Source organism: Bombina bombina, chromosome 6 (assembly GCF_027579735.1).
Source record: "Bombina bombina isolate aBomBom1 chromosome 6, aBomBom1.pri, whole genome shotgun sequence".
NCBI classification, from domain to species: Eukaryota; Metazoa; Chordata; class Amphibia; order Anura; family Bombinatoridae; genus Bombina; species Bombina bombina.
Window position 1 is genome coordinate 896,361,437 of NC_069504.1, and position 23,434 is coordinate 896,384,870.

The 23,434-nt window shown below is 38.1% G+C and overlaps 1 protein-coding gene across 3 annotated transcripts in view; it reads left to right on the forward strand.

Annotated features, from left to right (window-relative positions):
• Nucleotides 1-23,434, forward strand: part of UACA (uveal autoantigen with coiled-coil domains and ankyrin repeats) — a 247,718-nt gene that overhangs the window by 174,660 nt on the left and 49,624 nt on the right. For all 3 annotated transcript variants that reach the window (XM_053718478.1, XM_053718477.1, XM_053718479.1), the window contains exons 8-11: nt 765-946; nt 17,853-17,890; nt 18,406-18,465; nt 20,109-20,216. In XM_053718478.1, the coding sequence (XP_053574453.1) occupies nt 765-946; nt 17,853-17,890; nt 18,406-18,465; nt 20,109-20,216 (388 nt within the window). The remainder of the gene's footprint in view (nt 1-764; nt 947-17,852; nt 17,891-18,405; nt 18,466-20,108; nt 20,217-23,434) is intronic.

Consider the following 23,434-nt stretch of genomic DNA (forward strand, 5'->3'; position numbering starts at 1 on the left):
AAAACCAGTCATACTGTATTCACATATCTTGTGTGTGCAACCTATGTAAAGCATCTCTACAGAGATCAAGGACATAGATGTAAGTGGCCGCTGGGTTATACTGGCTACATAAAGCAGAGCAAAAAATAGATTAAAAAGAAATGGTCGCAAATGTCAAAATATTTAAAGGGACATTCCGGTCAAAATTTAAAATCACGTATATGAATTACATCTTTGAATAGAAACAAATTTGCAATATACATGTAGTGGCAAAAACGCTTGTAGTAAGTTATCACTGTTTTAGTGTTAACATATTTCTCTACACGTGCATGTAAAGCATAGCTAGATATTCTCTGTGTACCAGCATTTTAAATACTGCAGCTGCTCAGAGTGCAAGTGGGGCTTGTATCACGTAAATAATTAACAAATTGAGTCATTACCAGATGGTATAAGCTCCTTAGGCTCTTTCAGCAAGTGCTGTGTTTAAAATGCTGGTGCACGGTGTATACTTAAATACACTTTTGAAACGGCTATAGCTTTTATTAGAATCATTTTAACTAATACATGTATATTACAAAATTGCTTCTATTCAAAACTGAAATGCAGCCATGTGGCTATTAAATTTGGCTGGAATGTCCCTTTAAAGGACACAATTCACCAATTAGTTTATTGCCAGAAAGTGCAAGTCTTGTACAGTGGAAGTTTCTGACTTTACTGAGGTTATACTGTATGTGTCAGCCTCTACACTGATACCCACAGGTCATATACGTTTACTTTCTTTGTAGGACGGCTCTGATGCTGGGATGTGAGTACGGATGTAAAGAAGCGGTAGAAGTCCTTCTACGGAATGGTGCTGATGTTAGCTTGGTTGATTCTCTGGGACATGACTGTACATATTATGCTAGGATTGGGGACAATCTGGATATCCTTTCCATGATCAGAACCGCAATGGAAAATTTGCCTCGTGGTAAGAAGTGTGCCAAACTGCAGTCTCCTTGGCATACAGACTGCAGTATATTCAACACTATGTCAAAATGATCCCAATGCACATGCTTATTCAACATGGTTTCTCAGATACTTTAATTTACACCTCTTAGCCACTGTATTTCTACAACTTTCAAAAACATGATACTTAGACTTTTTCCATTGTTCCAATTGGGGTGAGGGGCAAATTCGTTGTTTACCTCTTGGATTTTACAGAGGACTGTAGCATATTACTTTGCAATGTTTTGCATCCTTTACTGGCATTGAATAAGTTAATCTAACTCAGTATTTAATCCTAACCCCACACTTTAATCTTACCTGAGGGAGATAGAGATCAATGCCCATAGGAGGATGTTATGTATGGTGAGACATCCTTGTACATGAGATCTCAGTCAGTATGTGATAGCTGAGCTGTGACGTTGTAGTCTGATACCTTCATAGTCTCTTACCTATTTGATTTTGTAAGAGATTAGTAATACAACGAAAATAGGAAAAAATAATATAATTAGCACTACAGAGTAATCTACAATATAATTAAAACTTAACCTTTAATGTTGAATTAAAATCAAATCATAACATTACAGTTTGGATATTGTTTCATCTAAGATACGTAATTAAAATCACTATACAAAGCTAAGCATCATAGTAATGCATTATATTAGTAATTACAGTAATTATATATGTGGTATTTAGATTTAGAGAGGATTCTAATAAATGTAACTTGCCTTACAGGCTTCCCTTGTATAATACTCCTTACCACTTATCCCTTTCCCTTGCACATTCCCACAAGCGAAAAATAGTGAATATTTTCTTATGAACTCCTGATTGAAAAAAATGCTGTTAACAATGCTGTTTAAAAATACAAATAGTCCCCAACGTGGTCGTGTTTTGCATTTCTACTTCTTCAGAGTAAGAAGAGAGAGATTAGTTTGTCCATTATCTCATCTATTCCAAATAGGTAGAGTGAACATATATCTTTACTCACAATCCTTGCTCTGTCTCTGTCATTAGAAACATTTCTACAGTAGGCCATTATTATTATTATCGGTTATTTGTAGAGCGCCAACAGATTTCGCAGCGCTATAAAAATCTGTTTTGGGAAAAGAGAAACTCTTGTTTTAAAAGTAATAGAATAAGTGACTATGTAAGAAATTTATTTATTATAATTCCAAAATACAAAGCAGGCCAGTAATTGTAGCAACACATCTAGATATGCAGATACAAAAGGTGTAGTAGTTTAAATGTGTGCAGTGTCTGTATAGGGCACCCCTTTTATATAAAAAATAAACAAATACCAATGAAGCAACAAAGATATATATAAAAAGGGCAGCTAACCAATAATAATGGCAAATTTAAGAAATGATTATCAAATTCATGATTGTACAGCGTTAGGCCTGGGTCCACTGCAACACTCTAGTGCTTCTCATGTGAACCCTGACTTCCTGTTCAGTTCTACAATATACAGTCTATGAAACCATACTCTTCTTTTCTTTATTAGTCAATACTCTGTGTGACTTTAAGGAAAGGTCCTAGAAGTCTTGGGAGCCTTTGCTTTTCCGTTACATGGTGCCTCCCATCTTGTCAGCTACAGTTCTGTTTCCACCTATTTGGAGAAAGGTAGTTATGGACTGTAGCTCTGCTTCAGCAGGAAATGTTTGTACAGAATAACAAAGACAGTTTAATACAAATAGGTTTAACATCCCCTGCACCCATGACTTTATAGATTTTTAGTTTACCCATTGTACTAGAGTGTTTCATTACTGGATACTTCACCTGGTATAGTCCAGCTCTACACCACAAACGCCTTTGGTGTAACTCATGTTATATGCTCCCTATTAATAGAGGATTTTTAAGGATCAAAACATCTAGTAAAGGCTCCTGGGACCAACACTGCAGGAGTTAAAGGGACATTAAAGTACAAATTAACCTTGCATGATGCAATGCACTACTGGGAGCTAGCTGTTGCTTGGTGGCTGTACAGTTATGCCTCTTGTCATTGACTCACTAGATTTGTTCAGCTAGCTTCCAGTAGTGCATTGATGCTCTCTTCAACAAAGGATACCAAGAGAACGAAGCAAATTTAATAATAGAAGTAAATTGGAAATTGATTTATAATTGTATGCTTTATCTGAATAATGAGCAAAAACAATTTGGAGAATCCCATTATACCTGTATTCTATATATTGCCTAAGATTCATAAGAGCCTAGAAGATCCCCGCGGGGGCCCAATAGTGTCAGGCACGGAATCCATATTTCAACCTTTTATCAATATTTAAAGATCATCTCAGTAGACCCTTGTTGGGTTATGTGGATTCATACCTACAGGATACCACAGATTTTGTGAGATGGATTGCATCTCTGACTTGTGACTATGAACATCGCAAGTCTTTATACCTCTATCCCACATGACTTGGGCATAGAAAGTTTATTCTATTTTTTTGACAAAGACAAACTATACTCACCGAATGAAAGAAGACTGATACATGATCTATTTTGGATCATTTTGTATGAAAATTACTTTTTATTTGAAGACACCTTCTATGTCCAAAAGAAGGGGACCGCAATGGGTTCTAACATGGCCCCAACATACACAAACCTCTTTGTTGGGAAATTTGAGGATATTATCTATACCGACGAAGGTTTCATAAATTCAGTATTATGTTGGTATAGATATATAGACGGTCTTTTTTGGTTTGGACAGGTGGGATGGATGAATTATTACAATTTGTCTCCCATTTGAATACGTCCAATGATCACTTAAATTTACAATTGAACACAGCTATGAGAAGGTCAGCTTTTTAGACACTATGGTTGCTCTCATGGAGGACGGTTTAAGATGTGACCTGTTCACAAAGAAAACAGAAATAATATACTTCAATATGATAATTTCTATCCTCATCTTTGATCAAAAGTCTGCTGTTTAGTCAACTATTAAGCACCAAAAGGATAGTTGATGACCCTGACGGCTAACGCATGCCGGCTCAGATTGGATGAGATGGTGTGGAAGTTTTCCCGGAGAGGATACCCAATTGAAGTTTTGGCTTCAAATTTGAATAAAGTAGCAAGGATAGAGAGAGAAGCTGCTTAGGAAAAAACCTCCTAAACCTATATTCTGTTTCATTTGTCTCGCAATATGGGTTTCGCAGTAGGAGACTCAAATTCATTATTCTGAAACACTGGCATCTTTTGCAGGAAGATAGTCAAGTCAGGGAGGTCTTTCAGGATCTCCCTTTATTCTCATACAAACGCAACAGAAATTTAAGGAATTACTTTAATAAGGGCAGACATAGGTTCTACTATAAAGCCCCCCCCAAATTCAGAAAAAGAGTTGCTTATTTTGTATGAACTGCGCACAATACCATTCTATGCAACAAGGTGATTTCGTGATGCACCCCCATTTGGGTAGGCGGATCCCCATTAAAGGTCGTTTCTCGTGCAGTTCGAAATATGTAGTATATGTGGTTAAATGCCCTTGTGGCTTGGCAAATATAGGCGAGACTACTCAATATGCAAAAGATAGGATATGCCAGCACAAAGCAGCTATTGGTAAACTAGATGAAGATGCCCTGGTGGGACACCACTTTACTATAGCTTCTCATAACAAAAGCAAAGTAAGATTTCAAAAAGTGGATGGTGTACCCCCTCTAAGACGAGGGGGATACAGACAGAAATTACTGTTCAAAAAAGAGGCTCAATGGATTGGGAGATTAGATGCTGAATTCCTAGGGGTCTCAATAGAGACATCTCCTGGGGAAACTGTATATGAGATTGTAGGGTTGTGGAGGGATGGTTTTCTTTTTTTACAATCTCTATTTTCCATTTAAACTGTGAGAACAGAAATATTCGACAGTTCAGTGTATATTGATTTTCATTTTATTTTTTTAATATTAGGAAGCAGCATAGTAATATTGAATGGGTTAAATATGCCCACCTCTGTGCTGCTTACGTATGTATGGGGGTTGAATGTTAAGGATCCAATGAAAAAGGCTCTCCAGCATTAAATAGTGGTCATTCGCTGTTTACCCCATACTCCTTGACAAAGGGCGGAGTCCCGAAACACACATCGGAGATTGTGCAACGCCATCACCTGTTACGTGCTAGTTAGCTGAGAAGTGGTTGATGTGGTCTTAGATTTTCGGCAACAAGTAAACGGACGAAGCTCATCAATGGACACTCACGGAGTCTCACAGGCACCTACCCAGAAACACAGCATTTCTGGCTAAGTTTTCGAAACTGCAAGTATACTGGATTAGAACATTCACTCAGGTTGTGGACTCAGTGGGGGTAGTGGTTGCCAGTGTGAGCAGAACATTTTAAAGTCCATAAGCGTATATCCGGAGCACAACATACCGCTATACACCAACCTAACATCCCAGGGTGACCGTGGGACACTAACACAAGCATGGCAGGACACAGCTGTGAATCTAAACCACTGATGAAATATTGAATCAAGCTTTTATTACAGAAGTTCATTGAACTGACCGGGACTTTTCAAATTTGTGAGTGTTGACATATAGTTATACAGACCACCACTCTAAACAACGGATTACAGTTGGGGTTCTAACACATCAAAGTGACTTTACGTATAGATGATGCCAGTCACTTCCCCCTTGGGATGTCTTGGGAGTTGTATTTTTGTATTCTAGTTTCAAAATTGTTTTTTTTTTTTTTTTGGTGGATGTTATTATTATTATTATACTTTATTTATAAAGCGCCAACATATTCTGCAGCGCTGTCCCAGGGTACAATTCATTTAGATTAAAAAATGTTATAAAACATGTAAGAGACAAGACAACATTTTACAAACACATACAGGAGGAATTAAGGATCCTATTCCCGTGGGAACTTACAAACTAGAAAAGTAGGAGGTTGAGAAGCAGGAGGTGAGGACTGCAAGATTGAGAAAGATGTTAGATGAGGGAATTCTTAGGTAAGTGAAATTTAATTTATTATTGAGTTGGGTGGTAGGCTTCTCTGAACAAAAAAGTCTTCAGGGAGCATTTAAAAGAAGAAAGATTAGGGGAAAACCTGACAGGATGAGGGAGAGTGTCCCAGAGGGTATGTGCTGCACAGCAGAAGTCCTGCAGTCTAGCATGGGATGCAAGGAGCAGGTCATTATTGGATCTTAGTGGCCGGGCTGGAGTATACTTGTTGATAAGAGAGGATAGGAAGTGGGGGGCAGTGTTGGTGAGAGCTTTGTATGAAAGGGTGAGAATTTTGAATTTAATTCTGCGGTGAATGGGGAGCCAATGAAGGGACTCGCAGACAGGTGCAGCAGATACAGAGCGACGGGAAAGGTGGATTAACCTGGCAGAGGCATTTAGGATGAATTGAAGGGGGGAAGAGGCAGGAAAGAGGAAGGCCAGTAAGTAGGTTATTGCAGTAGTCAAATCGGGAAATAAAAAGGGAGTGGATTATTTGCTTTGCGGTGTTAGCGTTCAGAAAAGTGTGAATCTTGGAAATATTGCGTAGGTGGTCGCGGCAGGATGAAAAAAGCGATTGGATGTGGGGGGCGAAGGATAGAGTTGAGTGAAGTGTAGAGTCAAGTGTAGACCTGGGTATCATCAGCATAGAGGTGGTATTTGAAGCCATAACTGTTGATAAGTTTACCCAGTGAAGAAGTATAAATGGAGAAAAGTAGAGGACCCAGAACAGATCCTTGAGGTACTCCAACAGACAGAGGCATTGGAGAGGAGGAGTCACCAGCAAATGACACAGAAAAAGACCCGTGAGAAAGATAAGAGTGAATCCAAGAAAGAACAGTGTCACAGAGGCCAAAAGAGCTAAGGGTCTGTAGGAGGGAGGGGGTGGTCAACTGTGTTGAAGGCAGCTGAAAGGACAAGTAAGATGAGTATGGAGTAGTGGCCATTACTTTTTGCTGAAAGAAGATTGTTAGTAACCTTGGTAAGGGCAGCCCCAGAAACACAATAAAAAAAACAAAAACATGGAGGGGTTCATAGAATATCGTCCATCAGAACTGTTGAGGTTGTAGGTATGTGTGAGGAGGAGTGAGTGAATGAGGAGGGTCCCTCTTGACACATTATTACCATTTACTGACAATTATCTTTGTCATCTGTTATTGAACTGATACCTTAAGCAGACATATTAATCAGTGCTGGGATTAATCATTTTTATTATATTATAGAGGGTGGTTAGACTACATCTTATCCCGGGCACGCTGGCATAAGTATATCAATTATTTAACTGGAGGTGGTGCTGTCACTGTGTGATTTTTATTTGGGTTTCATGTTCATTTAATGGAACTGAACCTGTACATGTGCAACATCATTGCACTGTTGGAGCAGGTTAGTCATCTTTTGCCATTTCAGCATTTATTAGAAATCATTGCTGCATGTTCCTTTGCTAGTGATGTGCTATCTGCCTCTTGTGTTATGCAGATAATTGCTTTAGCTAGATGTGATTTTTTTTTTTTTCCTCTTGTTGTTTGGAGCAAACAGATTGTTCAGATACCTCAACAGTTCTGATGGAAGATATTCTATGAACCCCTCCAGGTTTTTTTATTTATTGTGTTTCTGGGGCTTGGTAATGCCGGAGCACTATACCAACAGAGATGCGGGGTAAGTGCAGGCAGGTGCTATGAGTTTAGAAGCCAATACCCCCTTTGCTAATAACGGTATCAACCAAAATAGAAAAAAATTACAAAACCACAAGAATTAAATACAGAAGAATATATTTACTCTCTTAGGAGATCACTGCAACCTCCTGCACTGTCTCTACTACCGCTCCATTCTCAACAGGGGTGCAAATATCCTCGAGGTACTTGAAAAAGAGAAGGCAACATTATAATACCTGATAAAAATATATATTTTTTAGCTTTTTAAAAGTTTAAAGTTACCTTTGTAAAAATAAAACTTGTATTCAGCTGATGACTGAATGGTGTTAAGTACCTTAAAAGGATATGAATCCCAAAAATGTTCTTTCATTCCAATGGCATGGAGAGTCCATGATTTTATTCCAATTACTAGTGAGAATTCAACTCCTGGGCAGCAGGAGGCGGCAAAGGGCACCCGAGCAGAGTTGTTAAAGGGACCCTAAACACCATCTTTTTTTCTGTGATTAACTTTTTTTTAAAACGTTTTTGTATTGTTTTAAACGTTGTTGCTTACTTTGTTTATTTACCTAGCCTCTGCTCAATTATTTTTCAGTCTCAATATTACCCCTAAACCACCGCCTACTGAATGCGGTGCTAGCCGCCATGTTGTAACGCGCGTTGTCTATATAGATTGGATGCGCACTCCCTTCTTCACTTCTTCACTTCCGCGCATGCGCATAACAAGGAAACTCTTTGCCGCTTCTTGAAGCTCGTTCTCATTTAACTTTGTGAACGAGCTTCATAGATTTATTTGTTTCAATTGCAGCCGTTTACAACACCTGCGCGGCCTCTCGGTGTAGGGAGATTGCATATCAAAAGGTGCTTGCTTTTATTATATTGGAGCTGCCAGATGCCTATATTATGCTATGACTGGGGTTGTGGACATGTGTTGTCCCTCAGAGTGCTGTGTTTGTAGCTGCCGGTGGTTGTTGCAGTAACCGGTGCAGTAACCGGTGATCGGTGACTGCTGCTGCTGATGCTTTTGCTGCATCCCCTCCTGCCTCTCTCAGCAGCGACATCTTGCTTGTCAATCAAGCGCGCGCTGGACTCTACTGGCTGTGCGGGAGGTGAGGGGGCTGTGACTGAGTGCGCGCGCGCCTTGGATTCTCCTACCAAGCTTCAGAGGTGGCGCAACTATCAGGGCGAAAAGTGCAGCGAAGAGAGAAAGCTTCAACAACACCTTTAGACGGGTGTTTAGATCAGTGAGACTCAAGCAGTGTTTACAAAGAATGTGGTGTTTGTAGGGCAGCGTGTCTGGCATTAAAGTAGTTAACCCATTGGCAGCCTGGGAGATGCGTTGCAGTCCTCTTTGGCAGCCAATGGGTTAATGCAAATACACACACATATATATATATATATATATATATATATATTCACAAATGGAATAAAAGATGTCTATTTCCACTATTGTCAATAATAATAACAATAATAACATTGTGACATGCATTATTATCCAGGCTGCATCAAGGTAATCTCCTATATGTGTGCACGCTCACAGCAATAAGTAGACTTCCGGTTTTGTCAATATCACTTTCACCCATGTCTGCACGGAGCGGTCAGAAAGTCATGTAAATGTAAAGAATAAAATAAAAAATAGAACACCTATAATAAAAAAAAAGGGATTTGCATTTTAAAAACTGAAAAAAACATTATGAATAAAAAAACACAAAACCCTAATGACAAGTGTTTAAGGTCCCTTTAAGTGTCACTTCCCTTACCCATAATCCCCAGTCATTCTTTGCCTCTATCATCTGGAGGATGTGCGAAGATGGTGTCTGAAGATATTAATCCTTTAATAGGTACTTTTTCCTGCAAGCAAGGATTGGGGCTATGCTGTGTCCATGTAAATCTCTTTAGTAACAGTAATGGTGGCTATTAGCAGTTAGAAGATGGCGAGGTGGTCTTTGCTTAGCTTCTAACATTAATGCTACCACTATATAGAAAACAAGGGTTGGTTACTCTGTTTTTTCTATTTCTACAGGTCCCTGTTAGCAGTTGGTTGAGGCTATCAGACCCTGGAGGGCAAATCCTTTCAAATAATATTTCATAGGATAAGAAATAGGATGGAACAGGACTGGGATACTCAGGGACCTTGTGGGACCTGCTACCTTCATAAGGGGTTCACATATATATGTTTTTTCTGATATTTTGGGGCTGAGCAGCTTTCTGCCAGGTTTAGGGATGTTGTTGCTCCATTGCCGGGCAATGTTTCAGACCTAGCCCAGGATTATGGTGTGTGGGAACCGAGTGTCATGGCGACATTCTTTCCCTCCTTCTCTGCTTGGTCTGTTGTTTCGGATTATTGAGGTGCTTCTTTTTGTAAGGGCTCTGTAATGTATTTGTGGGGAGTTTGTTTACTAACTGTTTATGGCAGCAGTTATTATAAAATATATTTTTTTGCGAGGTTATGGGCTCAGGCCGTTATGCTTATCAGATCTACCATCACGATTTACCTCCCTCTGATAATAGCGATGACAGCAGTGAGACCACTTTCACTTCCACATCGCCATTCATGGTTATTTATGATTTGTGTCTGATTGTATACTTAGCCGAATGAAAACCACCATTGTTTGCTCTGTCGGCTATGTTATTATTTGGCGGTACGCTAAGCAAAGATCCGGTTCTCTTTGGGGATCTTTTTATTAGTGAAATAGGTCATAGAGTGGTAAATGTTGTGCTCTTCTCATTCTTATATGCGGTACCGCCGTTTTCATGGCGGCTTATATCCGCAGGCTACAGAAATATTTTATACAATATGTGCAATGTATATGATGTTAGAGCCATTTTAGCTAAGTTAGCTATCATAGCAGTTCATTCCCGCCTTGATCTGTAAGTTTAATTGAGACTTCTGCTAAATTGGGAGTATTCAGTGCGATACTTATCTATATCTATATATATATATATATATATATATATATATATATATATATATATATATATATATATATATATATATATATATATATATATATATATATATAAAAAGAGATTTCCAATATGAGGTAGAGGCGCTCAACTATAGGAAAAATATTACAAATTCCTGTTATCTTGGCTAAATGTCATATGAAATTACATGTAAAACCATAAAGCAATGAGAGGTTGAAACTTGTATCAGGATGCTAATCTTCACAAAAGTTCAGTAAAGTAAGTTGTTACTTCTTACCAGCTGTTACCTCAATCTTATGAGGTAAGATGTGAGCCCGGTTTAAAGATGGAGCTCTGTGAGTTGATGTCACTCCGAGAATGGCCCTCTCTTTGGAACTGTCACTTGTTCAAATGGAAATCCTGGACTCTCTTCTGTGAGATATGAAGATTCAGGACTCTCTTTGTTAAAAAGGCTGTAGACTGTAATCCGTCTCCATATATTTTCTTTCTATGGTGGTAGGAATGTGGTAACTCCTCTGTGCCTTCAGATGGAAAAACTTTCTATCTCCTCAGGATGTTATTGGGATGTTGATCATGTATGAAAACAGAAAAAAGCACATAGCATAATATTGTTTTATACAAAATGATATTTAATAGAATAATAATATGCGCTTACATTTAAAACCCTCAATCATTTATGAGGTAAGAATAAAACATATATATACAATACTGTGGATTGTCTCCTGGGTTGAGGTAGCTTGTCGTGGTGATGTCACAGATTTAGAAAGGCAGTTTGCAAAGAAAATTGTGTATGCAAACAAATTATTTTGTCCTTGGTGTGTTGATAGATGTCATTAGTAGGATTGCACCCTTATGATTCCAATGACAGTTTATAATCACTATGTAGCAGTGTGTGGTAGCTTAACACATGGACTTGTGGGGTGAAGGTGAAAAACTAATTAGACCTTTGTTTGGCCTTTAAACACCCTTGTTTCAGCTACCAACAATGAGAATGATATACAGTCTTATGTTGCCAGAGAAAAATAGCAGGCAAAAAAATGTAATGAATAAAAGCAAGTAGTGTTATAGCAGGCACACTAGGCTTATTGGGTTCACTAGCAAGCAAAAAAAGTAAAAGCAATTAGTGTTATAGCAGGCACATTTAAGCTTATTAGGTTCACAAGTAAGCAAAAAAGTGAAAGCAAGATGTGTTGTAGCAGGCACACTAAGCTTATAAGGTTCAAGCGTTAGTGAATACTGAGGGCAATGTGCGTTTACCAATGTTGTTGGTTGAAGTGAATAGCAAGCAGTTTCAGAAGGCAAGTTATGCAGAAACCGGCACCCTGAGCTTTGTTATAGCAGACACACAAGGCTGTGTTAGATCAAGCAATTGCCTTTTCTGAGGTCAATAAACATACAAAAAATTAATAAGCGCACTGCTGTTCTGCAGAAACAACAAGTGTCCGCCGAAAAAAAGTTTTAACATATAATCGATAGGCCCTGTCTGCCCACTATAGAGTAAACCTTACGCGTTTCGAAGTCCGGTGCGACTTCTTCGTCAGAGGCAAATGTGAGTGGACAGGTGTATGCGGCTCTTTCATTTAAGGTCCGTTGCGTGGGCGTATGTTTCTCAGGGCCTATCGCAGAGATTGTGTTATGACGCTTAACGTCCGAGTGAGCGTGCGTGACGTCTATATATATATATATATATAATTTCTACCCTAGTCCTTCATATAGGATTTTAAAGGAACACTGAACCCCAATTTTTTTAGAGCATGCCATTTTAAGCAACTTTCTAATTTACTCCTATTATAAATTTGTCTTCATTCTCTTGCTATCTTTATTTGAAAAAGGCAACTAAGCTTTTTTTTTTTTTTGTTCATGACTCTGGACAGCACTTTTTTATTGGTGGATGCATTTATCCACCAATCGGCAAGGACAACCCAGGTTGTTCACAAAAAATGGGCCGGCATCTAAACTTACATTCTTGCATTTCAAATAAAGATACCAAGAAAATGAAGAAAATGTGATAATAGGAGTAAGTTAGAAAATTGCTTAAAATTTCATGCTCTATTTGAATGCTCTATTTGAATCATGAAATAAAAAATTTGGGTTCAGTGTCCCTTTAAGGGTTTTATCTCTAACCCAAATTGTGTTTGTGTTCATTTAATGCCGCTATTTCTATCTGTGTTGGTGTTCATATAATGCAACAACGATGGGACTGAGTTTTATGATTATTTCAATTCAGAGCTATGTAAACACAGTTTTTATATTTCATGCCGTTTTTCTCCTGAAAATACTGTCTGTCTTGATATTTGCCGCCATCTGGTGGCAGCTAAGGCAAATGCATGCTCAATTTATTTTATGCATATTTTCTGGATGGATCCTACTATGATAATTCACATTGTTATATTTATGTGTATGTGGACTATTTTTTAAGTCCTTTTTTTCATAAGAGATTGCTGCTCTATTATGGTAGCATTTTTATATAACACATAGGTTTCATAAGAAAATTTTACTTTTCATACAGGGGTCCTGTATTTTATGTTTTCTCTTATTGAGATTGTAGTTTCCAAAATATTATACTTTACTTCTAATACTTAAAGCGACAGTCTAGTCCAAAACAAACTTTCATTATTCAGATAGATCATGTAATTTTAAACAATTTTCAAAATTACATCTATTACCAATTTTGCTTTGTTCTCTTGGTATCCTTAGTTGAAAGATAAACCTATGAGGTTCATATGCTAATTTATTAGACCTTGAAGGCTATTTTGAGAGTGTCCACCACAAGAGGGTGTTGGTTCATGTGTTTCCTATAGATAACACTGTGGTCACGCACGTTGAGTTCCTAGGAGCCAGCACTGATTGGCTAAAATGCAAGTCTGTCAAAAGAACTGAAATAAGGGGCAGTTTGCAGAGGCTTAGATACAAGTTAATCACAGAGGTAAAAAAAGTGTATTAATAAAACTGTGTTGGTTATGCAAAACTAGGAATTGGTAATAAAGGGATTATCTATCTTTTTTAAAAACCATAAATATTCAGGTGTAGACTGTCCCTAAGATTGTGTGTTCATTCTACATTCCATCTCTTTCATATTGAGAGCGTTAAATGTCAAATGCTTAAAGAGACACTGAACCCAAATTTTTTCTTTCGTGATTCAGATAGAGCATGAATTTTTAAGCAGCTTTCTAATTTACTCCTATTATCAAATTTTCTTCATTCTCTTGGTATCTTTATTTGAAATGCAAGAATGTAAGTTTAGATGCTGGCCCATTTTTTTTAAACAACCTGGGTTGTTCTTGCTGATTGGTGGATAAATTCATCCTCCAATAAAAAAGTGCTGTCCAGAGGTCTGCGCCAAAAAAAAAAAGCTTAGATGCAGTCCTTTTCAAATAAAGGTAACAAGAGAACAAAGAAAAATTGATAATAAGAGTAAATTAGCAAGTTGCTTAAAATTGCATGCTCTATCTGAATCACGAAAGAAAAATGTTGGGTCCAGCGTCCCTTTAAGCTATCTAAGTGTCCTCAGACGCTATTATGTTTTTTTTTCCCTATTTAATGATACACTTTTTATTTATACAGTGTATGAGATGGTATTAGCAGGGACTCCCGTTCCTTCTTTGCCATCTGGTGGTGGTTACACTACTACTGTAATGATATGGTATCATCCTTATCAACAATTTTGAGGATCCCTCTGTTTATCGTTTATTATGCCATAGGGGTTTATAGATGTGGTCTGCCATCTGGTGGTGTCTAATAGTTTTTCTCTGTAACTAATCTTTTATTGCTTCTTCACAGTATTAGAAGTTTATAGCTATCAGGACCTTCACTAGAGTCCTGTATGAGGAATATTCTATAGAGGATATGCTAAGCTAGTGCTCCTATCATGCTGGTATGAACATGCCTCTCTGACATAAATTGGCATATGACTTGTACTTCTCTGCCTCTCAAATGTATCTCAGCAGTTAAGGGTCTCTATTTTATTTATTTCATATACTTTAATATGGACACAATAGTATTATTCTCTCTTATTGAGGTGTGATATTCTATGTCTGTGACATATGGGACACATTTTTATAATAACTGGGAAGCAGATTTTCTGAGCAGGCAGACCTTTCATCCCGGGAGTGGGCTCTCCATTCGGAAAGTTTACAATGTTAACCCTCAGGTGGGGGGGTTCTGGAGTTAGATCTGATGGTCGTCTCGTCTAATCGTCAAGCTTCCAAGGTACGGGTCAAGATCAAGAGACCCACAAGCAGCTCTGATTGACGCTCTGGCGGTTCCGTGGAACTTTGGACTTGCGTACCTGTTCCCTCCGTTTGCTCTCTTTCCTCGAGTCATTGCTCGTATCAAACCGGGGAGGGCGTCAGTGATTCTAATAGCTTCTGCCTGGATTCCCAGGATCTGGTTCTCGGATCTGGTGAAATGTCATCTCTTCCCCCTTGGAGGTTGCCTCTGAGGAAGGACCTCCTACTTCAGGGTCCCTTCCTCCACTCAAATCTAGATTCTTTGAAGCTGACTGATTGGAGATTGAACGCCTAGTTCTGGCTAGGCGTGGGTTCTCTGAGAAGGTCATTGATACCATGCTTCAGGCTCGTAAACCTGTTATCGTAAGATTTTCCATAAGATATGGCGCAAATAATTTTTTATTAGTGCAAATCGTAAGGTTTCACTTTTAATCGGGTGAGAATATCAGGCCTGTGTTTAATTCCTCTCATTCTATCCTTTCTTCAGGAAGGCCCGTAGAAAGGTTTATCAGTCAGTACTCTGAAGGGTCAGATTTCTGCACAGTCTATTCTTTTGCTCATACGTCTGGCAGATTTGCCAGATGTTCAATCCTTTGTTCAGGACTTGGTTAGAATCAGGCCTGTGTTTAATCATGTTGCTCCTCCTTGGAGCCTTATTCTTGTTCTTAAAGTTTTGCAGCAGGCTCCATTTGAGCCTATGTATTTGGTTGATAAAGTTTAGTTTCTTCTTGCTATTTCATCTGCTCGCAGAGTTTCGGCTCTGCAGTGTGATACCCCTTACCTTATTTTTCTTGCGGATTAGGCGGCCCTTCGTACTAAGTTGGGATTTCTTCCCAAAGTAGTATTGGATCGTAACATCAATCAGGAAATTGTTGTCCCTTCTTTTTGTCCGAATCCTTCTTCTCAGAAGAAGCGCCTGTTGCATAACTTGGATGTTGTACGTGCTTACTAAAGATTTTCGGCAATCTTCTGCCCTGGTCGTTGTTTTTTTTTCCTAGTAAGAGTAAGGGTCAGAAGGCCCACTTCTTCTACTCTTTCTCTCTGGTTGAGAAGTGTTTTCCGTTTAGCATATGAGACAGCTGGACAGCAGTCTCCTGAGAGAATTACGTCTCTTTCCTCTAGGGTTGTCTCTGCTTCCTGGGCTTTCATAATTGAAGCTCTGTGGAGCAAATCTGCAAGGTGGCCATTTGGTCCTCTTTGAAAAATACTTTTTCCAAATTTGATACTTTTGCCTCGGCTAAGGCTTCCTTTGGGAGAAAAATTCTTCAAGTGATGGTGTTTTCAGTTTGGGTCTGCCTGTCTTGTTCTCTATCCCTTTCATTCTGTGTCCTCTAGCTTGGGTATTGGTTCTCACTAGTAATTGGAGTGAGATTGTGGACTCTCCATGCCATTGGAAAGAAAACAAAATTTATGCTTACCTGATGTTTTTCTTTCCTGGCATAGAGAGTCCATGACCTGCTCTTAATTAAATTAAAGACGGCAGTTTTTTTGTATAAACCTCAGGCACCTCTATACCCTTGTGTCATCTTCTATTTCCATTTTCCTTCGGGCCGAATGACTGGGGATTATGGGTAAGGGAAGTGACACTTAACAGCTCTGCTGGGGTGCTCTTTGTCTCCTCCTGCTGGCCAGGAGTTGAATTCCCACTAGTAATTGAAATGAAATCGTGTACTCTCCATGCCAGGAAATAAATACATTTATCAGTTTAGCATACATTTTGTTTTTGTGATTCAGACAGCACATACCATTTTAAAAAGTTTCCAATTTACTTATTATAAAATTTTGCTTTGTTCCCATGATATTTTGTGTTGAAGAGATACCTAGGTAGGCATCAGGAACACTACATGACAGAAAATAGTGCTGCCATCTAGTGCTGTTGTAAATGGATAACTTTCTTCCAAAACTACTGCCATATAGTTCTCCAGAAATGAGCTGGCTCCTAAGCATACGTCCCTGCTTTTCAACAGAAGATACCAAGAGAATGAATAAAAATTGACAATAGAAGTAAATTAGAAAGTTGTTTAAAATTGCATTTTCTATCTGAATCACGAAAGAAAACTTCAGTTTCATGTCCCTTTAAGTGGCTTTGCTCTAGTTGCACAAATTAGTTTAGATGTGGGAAATCCTTGTGCTGCTAGAGTAATATCTTCTCATATGGAAGACATTGCTGGGATGGGTTTTTAAGGGGTTATGGGTGCCTATGATTTTGCAGACTTTTGCTGAGTCAAATTTTTGTGTTTTCTGTATAACCCTAATATTTGTAATCCACTGCTGTTTTACATTGCAAACTGTAAGTCCTGATTTTTTATTGTCCCTTTTAAGGGTTTCAAATGTTCTAAGGATATCGGGAACACCAATAACATTATTTACTCTCAATTCTGGCTTAAAAAAAAAGACATAAAGCCATCAAGGTGTTTTTAGCCTGTTGGATTTGTTCTTCCAAAATGATGGCTCTGTAAACTCAGAAAGTAATTCAACTCATTCATATTGAGGAACTTTCTTCTAGAGCTATGAATTCACCATGAGCCATGTACGTAAACAGTTGTGTATAGACAAGGCGGTTATTTGATTCCCACATGTACCTGCTCATAAGAGCTAACTACAACCGTGCGACTCTCAGGAGGGGCCCTCTACCCATTTGATCTCTATAAATGTTACCTTGTATAGCGCCTATGTTTATAGCGCTGAATCTGTTGGCGCTCTACAAATAACCAATAATAATAATAATAAAAGGTCATTTTGGCACTGTTACTTGTCAAAACTCCTGTTATCAGGAGAGAATAAGAGAGAAAAGGTTTAGACTTTACTGATAAATCTTTTCTATTGGAATGTTTTAAGGGCTGTTCAGACCTTTGATGTGCATTTTTAAGCATTTTCTCTTCCTTGAGTAATTTTTGGCCAAATATTTCTCTTTTTTTTTTTTTTTGCTAACAAATAGTCCTAATCTGGATATACATGAACTTAAGTCAGCAGTAAGAGGAAGGGGTTAGTGTAAATACATTTTTTTATCAAGGAAGAGTTCCAAAGACATCTGGGAAGCCTCCTCTTACTGAAACTGGCACAAAACTTTATAGCCACTATTCAAGATGTGTACATTAACCCTATGAATATGACAAGATTAATTTATGAGTAAGTGTAAGTCTTGTAACTCTCTCCTACAGGGCTCGAGTCTGTGAGGAGAGTCACTTCTCTGCGCACGGTGAGTTTATGAAGTTATAAATCATGAGGGTTGTAAGTCTGACCTACTGCTCATGTTAGCTGTAATTTGTATACAGTTCCCTCCGACCTTTAGGATATTTTTAGGTGCTTTGGTCTTTATTCTTTTGTGTATAATTTTAATTCCCACAAACACACTGCTCTCTAAAGCCTATGAGTTGTAAATTAAATTAAATACCAACTTTTAATTTATGGGTTATAGATGTAAATCTAGTGTAAACTGTAGGTTGTCACACAGGTTTGTTCTGCACTTTGTCTGTACTGACGAAACATATCCAACATTCACCAACCACCAGAATAAGAACATTGCTGCAGGTGTATATCTATTTCTGGTAAACTAGTAACTCTCTGTTCTTGGAGGAAGGCAGTGGCACAAAATGAGTTGGTTATTGCAGGTTTATAATCGTAACGTTTTGTAAGCAATAATGAGATGTAAGTGATCTTTACACAACACTCTGTAATGTTTGTACTGCTGTGGGTCTGTTTGCTTCTTCACAGAAATGGTCAAAACAAAGTTCGCAGGAGGAGGCTCAAATGAAGTCAAAAGAACCTTCTTTGGTAAGCATGTAAAAAGAGATGCAACTAAGGCTTTGAATTTCGGCATATCTACCAATCTGGGGCAACCCATCATTTGCTGCGAGTTTAGTTACTAATATCTTTAAAAAATGGAAACTAAAAGGCTTAATATATATATTTCAATTAGAGGATCATAACTTGACAATTAAAATCTTTGCTTATCTAAGACAAGAGTCCGATCATTCAGACAAAGATTTTTTTGCCTATCTACAGATCAGACCGTATTTATCAATAATAGAGAAATATGGGAACGATTATTCTTTGGGAGAGAGAGATCATGTGATCAGATTATATAGAGCAGGTTTGACAACAATAGCTGTTTGGTATAATATGGTAATGCAAAAAAAGGCAAAGGAAATTTAGATCTAATATATAGTAATTGGAGAAAAGAATTTACAGAGATATTAATGGAAACAAATTAAACACTCCTTTAAATTATTACAAAAATGTGTTAAAGCACAAGGGTTTAGAGAATCCCACATGCGAGTGATGAATCAATCATACATATCCCCAGCTAGGATATCCAAATGGTACCCTACGAAAATGATTTGTTGTGCTAGATGTTCGTACCCGGGTGCAGATCTTATACTTTGTCTTTGGACTTGTCCCAAGGTGAGGACATTTAGGCCATTTAGTTTAACAGATTTAGATATAATCTTTTTGCATGACAAATCCTATTCAAAAGAGAATAATAATTTAATTAATACAGCTGTATAACAATTCGAACCAAACCGAAGCTCGGAAATCGCTGTTATATTTTTTTTAATAAATGGCTAAAGGTAATACTCTCATATACAGAGGATACGCAGAAACAGATTTTCATTTAAAAAAATCAGATTATTTTTGTATGTCAGTGTTGACAGGAGAATTTCCAGATTCTTGGTTATAACAAATTTGAGGTGGTCATGCCTCATGGAGTGTAGAGGGGAATAGAGATGGGCTTTGTTTATGTCCCTCCTTTTTTTTTTGTCCTGTTTTTGTTATGTTTTTTTGCTTTGTCTCTGTTGTAAAAACCATCCAGTTCATGGTCGAGATTAAAATCTATTGCAATAATGTTAAATATCTTTTAGAAACACACTTATGTTTTTTGCATCTGTTTTGAGGAGTACTGAAATTATGTATGGGTATTTGGTTATTGTTTTTCAAATATAAGGTAATCTGATACCTCCAGTTAATGTGTTTTTAGTAAAATGTACAATGTTTTTGTTTCCTTGCGATAAAAACTGTACCATGAGTTGGTTTATAAATAAAGATTTTTTTAAAAAAACTTTGAATTTCATATATACAGTAGGTTTCTTTGCAACAAATTTTAAAGTTGAATTTCCCTGTCCTCTGTATCACATAACTGTCTGCCAATCACAGGCATGCATTTATGATTTTTTTTTTTTTTTTACTTAGTGCTGCTGGATTTTCTTTATTGTGAACTCTTGCACATGCTCAGTAGGAGCTGGTACCTCAGAAAGTGTGCACATAAGACCATACACACACATACAAGAATGAGCAGCTGAATGAGGAGTGAAGTTTGATAAATAAAATGTTATTCACTGTTGCAAACACTGCTGCCATATTAATATCCCTTTATAGAAGATTAAGGTAGCGACTCTCCCCGTACCTCTCTTCTTCAGGATCTGGAGGCTGAGAATGAGGACCTGAGAGAGAGACTCAGGAAGATTCAGCACGAGCAGCGGGTTCTATTTGAAAAGGTTGGAGGTTTGCAGCTACAGCTCAGTCAGGTAAGAGTTGTGCAACATTGATATGCTTGATCTAGGCTTTGCCTGGCCTGGTAATAAGGTATTCTCAAGCTCCTTCTCTTGCAGTAATATAAAGAACTTGTGGGGCGATAAACAATTACTTAAAGGGACAGTCTAGTCAAAATTTAAAATTGCATGCCCTATCTGAATCATGAAAGTTTAACAACTTTCCAATTCACTTTTATAATCAAATTTGTTTTGTTCTCTTGGTATTCTTAGTTGAAAGCTAAACTTATGTAGTTGGCTCATATGCTAATGTCTAAGCTATTGAAGGCCGCCTCTTATCTCAATGCATTTGACAGTTTTTCACAGCTAAACAGTTTTTCACAGCGTTAGTTCATGTGTACTATATAGATAACGTGCTCACGCCCATGGAGTTACTTATGAGAGGGTTGACTGATTGGCTAAAATGCAAGTCTGTCAAAATAACTGAAATAAGGGGGCAGTCTGCATAGGCTTAGATACAAGGTAATCACAGAGGTAATAAATGTGTTAGTTATGCAAAACTTTTCAAACAATAAAAACATCTTTTTAAACAATAAATATTCTGTATGTTGCTACCTGCTGTATTAATTTTGTTAAAACTGTTGGCTAGGCCAACGGGAGGCTGCAAGTTGACAGATCAATTAGGATGTTCCATGCCGTCCTAACAGCGTTAAAGCCCAGCGCTGTTAGGACAGCATTTAACGTTTTAGCACCGTTAAGGGGTTAAACACACAGTTAAAAACACACTTTGAAGCTGCAGGTGTTACAGCTCCTGACCAGAACATGGCCATTTTCTGCTTGGAGAATTGACCTATTTGTTTCCCCTTTTGCAGGGATTAAACACATACGGCTAGATTACGAGTTGTGCGTTAGGGTAAAAAAAAGCAACGTTAAGAGGTCCTAACGCTGCTTTTTTACGCCTGCTGCTATTACAAGTCTTGAAGGTTTAGGGTCACCACACACTTCTTTGACCTTACCGCAAAACGACTTACGTAAATTTCGTAAAGCCTTTTTTCTATGGGACTGAGCGGGTCCATCCTCAAGACATCCGATGCAGAGCATCCTCTTCTGGCGACGACTAAAGCTGAATGAAGGTACCTTTAAGTGACGTCATTCAAGATGGCGTCCCTTAGATTCCGATTGGCTGATAGAATTCTATCAGCCAATCGGAATTAAGGTAGAAAAAATCCTATTGGATCAGCCAATAGGATTGGACTTCAATCCTATTGGCTGATTGCATCAGCCAATATGATTTTTTTTCTACCTTAATTCCGATTGGCTGATAGAATTCTATCAGCCAATCGGAATCTAAGGGACGCCATCTTGAATGACGTCACTTAAAGGTACCTTCATTCAGCTTTAGTCGTCTCCAGAAGAGGATGCTTCGCGTCGGATGTCTTGAAGATGGACCCGCTCTGCGCCGGATGGATGAAGATAGAAGATGCCGTCTGGATGAAGACTTCTGCCCGTCTGGAGGACCACTTCGCCCGGCTTGGATGAAGACGTCTCCCGGTAAGTCGATCTTCAGGGGGTTAGTGTTAGTTTTTTTTAAGGGTGTATTGGGTGGGTTTTATTTTTAGGTTAGGGTTTGGGCGGCAAAGAGCTAACTGCCCTTTTAAGGGCAATGCCCATCCAAATGCCCTTTTCAGGGCAATGAGGAGCTTAGGTTTTTTTTAGCTAGTATTTTATTTGGGGGGTTGGTTGTGTGGGTGGTGGGTTTTACTGTTGGGGGGGTTGTTTGTATTTTTTTTTACAGGTAAAAACATAATTTATGTAAGAACTTACCTGATAAATTCATTTCTTTCATATTAGCAAGATTCCATGAGCTAGTGACGTATGGGATATACATTCCTACCAGGAGGGGCAAAGTTTCCCAAACCTTAAAATGCCTATAAATACACCCCTCACCACACCCACAATTCAGTTTAACGAATAGCCAAGAAGTGGGGTGATAAGAAAAAAGTGCGAAAGCATATAAAATAAGGAATTGGAATAATTGTGCTTTATACAAAAAAATCATAACCACCACAAAAAAGGGCGGGCCTCATGGACTCTTGCTAATATGAAAGAAATTAATTTATCAGGTAAGTTCTTACATAAATTATGTTTTCTTTCATGTAATTAGCAAGAGTCCATGAGCTAGTGACGTATGGGATAATGACTACCCAAGATGTGGATCTTTCCACGCAAGAGTCACTAGAGAGGGAGGGATAAAATAAAGACAGCCAATTCCTGCTGGAAATAATCCACACCCAAAATAAAGTTTAATGAAAAACATAAACAGAAGATTCAAACTGAAACCGCTGCCTGAAGTACTTTTCTACCAAAAACTGCTTCAGAAGAAGAAAATACATCAAAATGGTAGAATTTAGTAAAAGTATGCAAAGAGGACCAAGTTGCTGCTTTGCAAATCTGATCAACCGAAGCTTCATTCCTAAACGCCCAGGAAGTAGAAACTGACCTAGTAGAATGAGCTGTAATCCTTTGAGGCGGAGTTTTACCCGACTCGACATAGGCATGATGAATTAAAGATTTCAACCAAGATGCCAAAGAAATGGCAGAAGCTTTCTGGCCTTTTCTAGAACCGGAAAAGATAACAAATAGACTAGAAGTCTTTCGGAAAGACTTAGTAGCTTCAACATAATATTTCAAAGCTCTAACAACATCCAAAGAATGCAATGATTTCTCCTTAGAATTCTTAGGATTAGGACATAATGAAGGAACCACAATTTCTCTACTAATGTTGTTGGAATTCACAACCTTGGGTAAAAATTCAAAAGAAGTTCGCAACACCGCCTTATCCTGATGAAAAATCAGAAAAGGAGACTCACAAGAAAGAGCAGATAATTCAGAGACTCTTCTGGCAGAAGAGATCGCCAAAAGGAACAAAACTTTCCAAGAAAGTAATTTAATGTCCAATGAATGCATAGGTTCAAACGGAGGAGCTTGAAGAGCCCCCAGAACCAAATTCAAACTCCAAGGAGGAAAAATTGACTTAATGACAGGTTTTATACGAACCAAAGCTTGTACAAAACAATGAATATCAGGAAGATTAGCAATCTTTCTGTGAAAAAGAACAGAAAGAGCAGAGATTTGTCCTTTCAAAGAACTTGCGGATAAACCTTTATCTAAACCATCCTGAAGAAACTGTAAAATTCTCGGAATTCTAAAAGAATGCCAAGAAAAAAGATGAGAAAGGCACCAAGAAATATAAG